Source organism: Tympanuchus pallidicinctus, unplaced genomic scaffold, assembly GCF_026119805.1.
Source record: "Tympanuchus pallidicinctus isolate F22 unplaced genomic scaffold, pur_lepc_1.0 scaffold7, whole genome shotgun sequence".
Classification (NCBI taxonomy): Eukaryota; Metazoa; Chordata; class Aves; order Galliformes; family Phasianidae; genus Tympanuchus; species Tympanuchus pallidicinctus.
In genome coordinates this window covers 22,631,623-22,637,987 of record NW_026294791.1, presented here as the reverse complement: position 1 = coordinate 22,637,987, position 6,365 = coordinate 22,631,623, and the positions used below count along the sequence as shown (strand labels likewise).

The following is a 6,365-nucleotide window of genomic DNA, read 5'->3' as shown; positions in this document are numbered from 1 at the left end:
TCCCTACCTGGAGAACTCCCGTGCTCTCCACCCTTATAAAAATCCCTCCGCAGCGCTGGGGTGCAGAGCCGGGGCCGCGCACTAGATGTCAGCGGTGCCTCCGTCAGCTCCCCTTTCGGGTGCTTTTTTATTTTGATTCAATTATTTATTTCTTTGAAATCCTCCCGGCCCCTCCCTCCCCGGGGCAGCGGGGCTGCGCCTCGCTCCGCGCCCCCCGCTCCTCCCTTCCTCGGCGCTGCGCGGCGGCGCAATCCCGCCCCGGGGGCGGCCGGCGGTGCGGGGCGGAGGTTGCGCGGCGGCGCCGGGCGCGCTGCGGGGCTGCCCGGCCACCGCGGGGCCGCCATGCCCGCCAAGTCCAAGTACAACCTGGTGGACGACCGGCACGACCTCCGCATCCCCCTGCACAACGAGGACGCCTTCCAGCACGGCATCTGCTTCGAGGCCAAGGTGGGCAGCGAGCGCGCGTCTCCCGGTGCTCCCCGCTCCCCCGTTCTCCCGTGATTTTCTTTCTTTTCTCCGCTTGCCCCTGGGAGCCCTTTCCCCCAGACTCGGCTGCCGAGAGTTGAGTGAGTCTTTCCGACTATCCCACGGGGTGGCCGGGTGGGTCAGGCGGTGACCCTGCTCCTTCACCCTTCCTTAGCATCACATAGGAGCATCAGTCCTGGGGCACAGGTGAGGTCGGGAGCCCCTTACCCCGGCTCTCCCCAACTTGGGGTGAATGGGTGGAGGGACTGTGTGCCATGTGTTGAGCTCTGGGAGAGGTCAGTGCTGGTCCCAAGCAAACACTTGCTGTTTCCCCTTGCAAATATAAATCATTCTCGCTAGTGTGTTTGGCAGGAAGCTATGGTAGTGGTGTTGTTTTTTTTTCTGCTGGGACCTCAGGCTCGTACTGCATTGTGGTGTCCCACGGCTCTGGTGCTTGCAGCCCAAGAGTGCTGAGCATTTGTCTGCCTTGCCCATCCGCGGGCAGGTAGCTGGGGGGAGATAGCAGTGGAATTTGGAACGCAAAGCCATTAAATCCCTGTCTCCATTGCTATTCATGGAGTTACAGTTGTCACATCAGTGAGCTATTCCAGTGAGTCTGGATTGGAAAAAAAAAAAACAGTCTAGAAGAGTTTCTGAGCAGCACCCGTCCCTTGTATCCCATTGCCCAGAGGTGCTGGCAGGAGACAGATTGGAGCCCTGGCATCCAGTTCTGCATGGTGCCTTGAGGACAACTCCCTGTCCTGCTGCTGGGCACAGGGGCTGCATGTTCTCTCTGCTCACGGCTGGCAAGGTCTGCAGAGAGCAGCACGGTGCAGTTGTCTATGGAACAGAGTTACAACCTGCTTTGGAACTGCTCCTGGGAACGACTGGGTTTTTCATCCTTTTCTCCTGGGTTATTGCAGCTGGTTGCAGTGTTATTGCCAGCACCTGCTGCACAGCAGCTCCCTTCTCAATCACTTTACAGCTTCTTGGCTGCTCTGCCTCTTCCCTGTCTGGCTTAGGGTGGGAGCAGAGGTTTTGGGTGAAGAGGAGGATGTGGCTTTATCGCCTGTGGTCTGCTCACTGCTCGTCTCTTCTCTGTGGGGTTCTGGGGCGGTGCATGGGAGTCTTTGTTAGCTCCTTTCTCTTATTTTGTATCCTGTGGCACATGTTCATGCCAAGCACGAGCTGGATGAAGCCTTACTCTTGAATTTGTGTATTTCTCCAGCAGCTCCCAATGCCAGATGCAGAATGCAGATGGCTTAGGCAATTACTCCATCCTTTTATTAGATTGGTGGAGATTAATTAAATGCTTACACTCCTTTAGTTCCTTTTATCCCCATGAATCCTAGGCACTGAAACTCACACAGCTCTCATTGGAGAGAGGTGCAGAGCACACATCCCACTGCTGGGTGGGGAAACGGGAGGCTGGGGTTTGGAGCAGAGCAACACCAAAAGGAGAAATCCATCCCTGCAAGCCCTTGGCAGGATTATGTGTTTTTGTGGGTGGGGCAGCCCTGGGGGCTATGGGGCATTGTGAGCAGCCTGGCCTTGGCCTCTGCCTTGAGCTGCGCCTTGCTCCTCCTCCTCTTCTCCCTGATATCCAGTGTTGGTCCCATGCCCACCACCTTTGTTCTTGTTGCAGTTGGGATGTGCAGATTTGGCCCTTTCCAAGCACGGGGTGATGAGAGTATGTGGTGCGGCTGAGGGTGCTGCCACCAGGGCTGTTTGCAGTCACATACTCTGGCATAGGGATGCTCTCCAAGCAGGGCACTCTCCAAGCCTTACAGTAATCCATTTTATGGAGATAAACCCAATAACTGGAGAATTACGCTCCATCTTCTCAGGGAGTAGTAATGCAGTTCGCACTTTTAGATCTGTTTTTGCTGGCCACCTTTCTTGGCACTGCAAGTCTCCGCATCTTTGAAGTGCCTCGATCAAGCTGGTGGGAATTGGAGGAGCTGGCTTCACTTTCTGCCCATTGTGGTCAGAACTGTTGGATTAAATCAAGAGCTGGGCCTTTTGGGTGTGCTGAAGCGCTTGGATGAAAGAGCTGCGAGCTGCAGCGTGTCGCAGGGGAGCTGGCATGAATCCCCACTTGTGCAATGGTTTCCTGTTTAAATAAATAAGTATTTAGAGAATAAAGACACCTTCTGTCCACCTCCTCCCATCACGGCTCCTCCAGTTGGGTCACGCTGAAGGGCACACGAGCCTGCTTTGTTTTCCCAAAGGGAAAACTGGAGGATGAAATCCAAGAGCAGCTCAGGTGTTGGAGAAGGAGATGCCTGGGGTGCCCATGCAGAGCCACCAGGACGTGCCCTGCCAGCAGGCCTGTGAGCAGATAAATGAGAGTGGGTTGGAGGATTGCTGCTGCTGTTGCCTGCAGGTTGCTTTGGGGGTTTGGGTGGGCTTTTTTTAATTCTATACTCCCCTTAGAGGATCTTGGCAACCATGCATTTTCTGTCATGTTTGTCAGTACTTTTCTCCACTTTCGTGCGTGGGAAACTGAGAATGAACCGAGCATCTGCCGCCGTCTATGTTTGGAGACAGGACATGGAAGAGACTTTGCTCGGATCCAGCGTGTTCCTTCCTGCGGATCCTGCCAGATCCAGCAGACTTGCCTGCCTGCCCCTCACGGGGCTGTGCCAGTGCCAGCAAATGTCAGAGTTTGAAGCAGGAGAGATACAGGCACCTCCAACTTGGGCCATCCATCTCTGTGCCTTGCTGCAGGCTGCCTTTGTAGGCATTTCTCCATCCCATGCTTGGGCTTGTTGGCAGCCGGGCAGTGCTGGGAGTTGGAAGCAGGTTGCTTGAAGCTCATACCTCCAGGTGCCTGGGAGAGGTTTGGCAGCAGTGCTTGGGGGTGTTGGTGCTGGCAGCTCTTGAACACGGCGCTCAGCAAGGTCTGCTCACCAGCAGCAAAGCTGCAGCGCGGGATTGCTCGCTGCAGGCTATAAATAACCTTGCCGAGCACCACAGAAGTTCTCCTCTGCAGCAGTGGCATATTTTTGCCATACTTGTTAAGTCAGTTTGGAGGCTGCTCACTGGAGCTCCCAGCAAAGCTCTCTGCTGGGACTTGGCAGAACTGCGGAGAGGGGCCCTGGGGCAGCTCTGTGGCTGTGCAGCAGAACTCGGGAGCACAGTGTGTGCACAAGGATGGAGCACAGGCAGTGGTTTCCCATCCTGTTGGGAGTTCATCCTCCCAGAGCCTGGCACTGCTTCCTCTCTGCCAGTGTATCATTGTGATAAAGGAGTTCCCAAACCTCTCCTCCGGGTCTTTTTGAAGGAGACAGTATAGTGTGTTCATCGCCCTCTGGCATGATGCTGTCCCACCAGCCCTATCCCCAGTTGATGCGGACTGGCAGGCTGCAGGCTCCTGGGCACATGACTGGCCAGGGCCAGGAAGAGGAGGCTTTTCCATTGAAGTCAGCTGGCACATCAGCTTTTCCATTCCTGCCAGCTCAGTTCTGCCCTGCTGGTTATGAGCCAGCCTCTCCCCTCACAGGGCAGAACAGGGGGTGGGATGTATCCCCCTGGGCTGCTCTGGGAAAGCAGTTCCAGCAGGACAAGGCTCCTGCAGACATATGTACAGGCAGCAATGATGGAATCACAGCTATGGGTTTCCCCATTATGCTGCCCCATGCTTTGGGGTGTGCTTCCCCTCGCCTGCCCTGACCCCCCAGTGCAATCTCTGCCTTGACTTTTCACTCCCATGCTACAGTGTCTGTGACAGTGGCACAGTGCAGGGAGCAAAGCAGAAGAATGCTGTCCTGCTTCTTATGGGAGCTAGCACAGTAGCTGGGGAATCCAGGCAGAATTTGGGACTGGTGTTGCCTCCAGCTCCCACACCAGCAGCTCTGCCCCCGCTGCTGGCTCCTTATCTCAGGGCAGCTCTTGGGGCTGGCGAGGCTCCAGGCGGCTGCTTTGGGCTTTCCCAGTGGGATGATTCAGCCCTGACCTTTGCACGATGCAGGGCTGCGGGGTGCTGACATGCTTGTTCTTCATGAAGGCTTTCCTGATCCCACGGACACCGCTTGGGAGGCATCCCTGTGTTTTTTTTTTCAGGCAGATCACCTTCTCAAGGGAATTTGCTTTTGAGGGGGCAGGAGAGCGTTAAACAACCTCAAGGAAATGAAAAAACACCAAGAGAACACAGAAGCTAAATAATTTGTGCAAACATTGCAAAATGTATTTCCCAGATTTCTCGTGTTTATTTTCCTCCTGCCCAGGGAGAGCTGGTATTTCTCTGAGCTGGCAAGGGCCTCTGGGCATGCTGCCTGTCCTCCCAGGGGATGGGGAAGCTACACAGGGCGGCCCTGCTCCCAGCAGCAGCTCTGGATGTTCCCACACCTCTTCCTCAAGCAAAGCTCAGAGCTATGGGTGGGAGGGCTGGAGGTGCTGATAAGCACAGTGCTTTCTCACGCCATCCTCACTCCTTCACCCTGTAAGGCTGACCTCGCCGGCTGCATTTTTTGGGGGATACTCATCACACTGCGAGGCTTTGTCTGTTTCCAGAGTGAAGGAGATGTGGACGGTTTCAAGGCTGTGAGCCATGTGCTGAGGTGCTGTGGGCTTGAGGTCCTTGCTGCCAGCAGCAGGGTTTGGGATGTGGGCAGGATGCTCTGGTTTTGAGCAAAGTGCACCCTGTGGGGTTGTTTGGTGGCCAAGAGTTCCTACTGATGCTCTCCAGGCTTGACATGAAAAAAGGGAAGTAAATTCATGGCAAAGATACCTCTCATAATAAAACATAAACCCTTGATTCTGGATGGGAAGAATCTGTTTAGGGGCTGTAATTGCTACTTTTGCAGTCAGGCTTTAGCTGCTGGGGTTTAGAAAGTGAGTGCTGCCTCTGCCTGTGGCTGCATCGTGGGGCTTAATTCCTGGTTGCGTAAGGCTGTCCTGCACTGCCACGGCACATGATGAGCAAGCCAGCTGTTTGATGTTTATTTTTATATCCCCTCTCTTTGCGTGTCCTCATGGCATCAGCTGCCAGGTCCTGCACTGTCACCATCTGCCTGCCCATGGGATCCCTGCGGGGCTGAAGGTGGGCTCAGCACATGCTGAGGAGAGCTCGTGCTCTGCACCCAGATGGGCTCTGTGCAGCAGTGGTAGGGGCAAAGCCTGCTGCCGCTGGTTGGGGGCAATGAGAGTTTTGTACAGTTCACACTTCTTCATCTTGATTTGTTAACAAGATTAATCTGGCTCTTTCTTGCAAGCGGGAATGCTATGAAGAATGAGACAATGGGTATAGATCCTTGTTTCCCTTTCTATGGTAGGAAACTTGAGCTGTGCAGCATCCAACAGGCTTCTGAGCCATGTGCAGCATACAAAGGACTGCCCCATTTTAGTCATTCAAGCTATTATAGGGTTTTCCTATAAGAAAGCCTCTTACTCTGTCAAACAGAAAGGATGCTCGCATGAGGACCGGCTAAAGAAGCAAAAGGTGACACAGGAGGGGAAATGTGACCGCTGTCTGCAAGCCATGCTACAAGGCAGGAGCAGGCAGAAAGTGAGGCTGGGAAATTTAGGGCAACTGCTCTTTGTGGGGAGGGAGAAGGCTGGGAGGGTGGAAGGAGATGTTGTTGCTTGCAGCACTTTGGGTATGGTGGGCAAAATGCTGGGCTGTGCGTGGGTGCAGCAGGGCAATGCGAGGCTGTGAGGTTCCGGAGCTGTCAGTGACATGCAAACAGGGCTAACCCGCTATTTCTCTCCATGCAGTACATAGGCAGCTTGGATGTACCACGGCCAAACAGCAGGGTGGAGATCGTGACAGCCATGCGGCGGATCCGGGTGAGTGCTACGACTGAGCTCCTTCCTTCCTTCCCCTTGGGGTGAGGGTCACAGCCCTCCCCTTCCCACAGCTGCAATCTTCCCCTGCTTCCGCACTGAGATGAGTGCCT

General features: G+C 54.8%; 1 protein-coding gene across 2 annotated transcripts in view; it reads left to right on the top strand.

The window, feature by feature from the left end:
• The first annotated feature begins 298 nt into the window (after positions 1 to 298).
• Positions 299 to 6,365, top strand: part of NOS1AP (nitric oxide synthase 1 adaptor protein) — a 27,492-nt gene continuing 21,425 nt past the window's right edge. For both annotated transcript variants that reach the window (XM_052666666.1, XM_052666665.1), the window contains exons 1-2: positions 299 to 447; positions 6,184 to 6,255. In XM_052666666.1, coding sequence (XP_052522626.1) covers positions 343 to 447; positions 6,184 to 6,255 — 177 coding nt within the window. In that variant the 5' untranslated portion in view covers positions 299 to 342. The remainder of the gene's footprint in view (positions 448 to 6,183; positions 6,256 to 6,365) is intronic.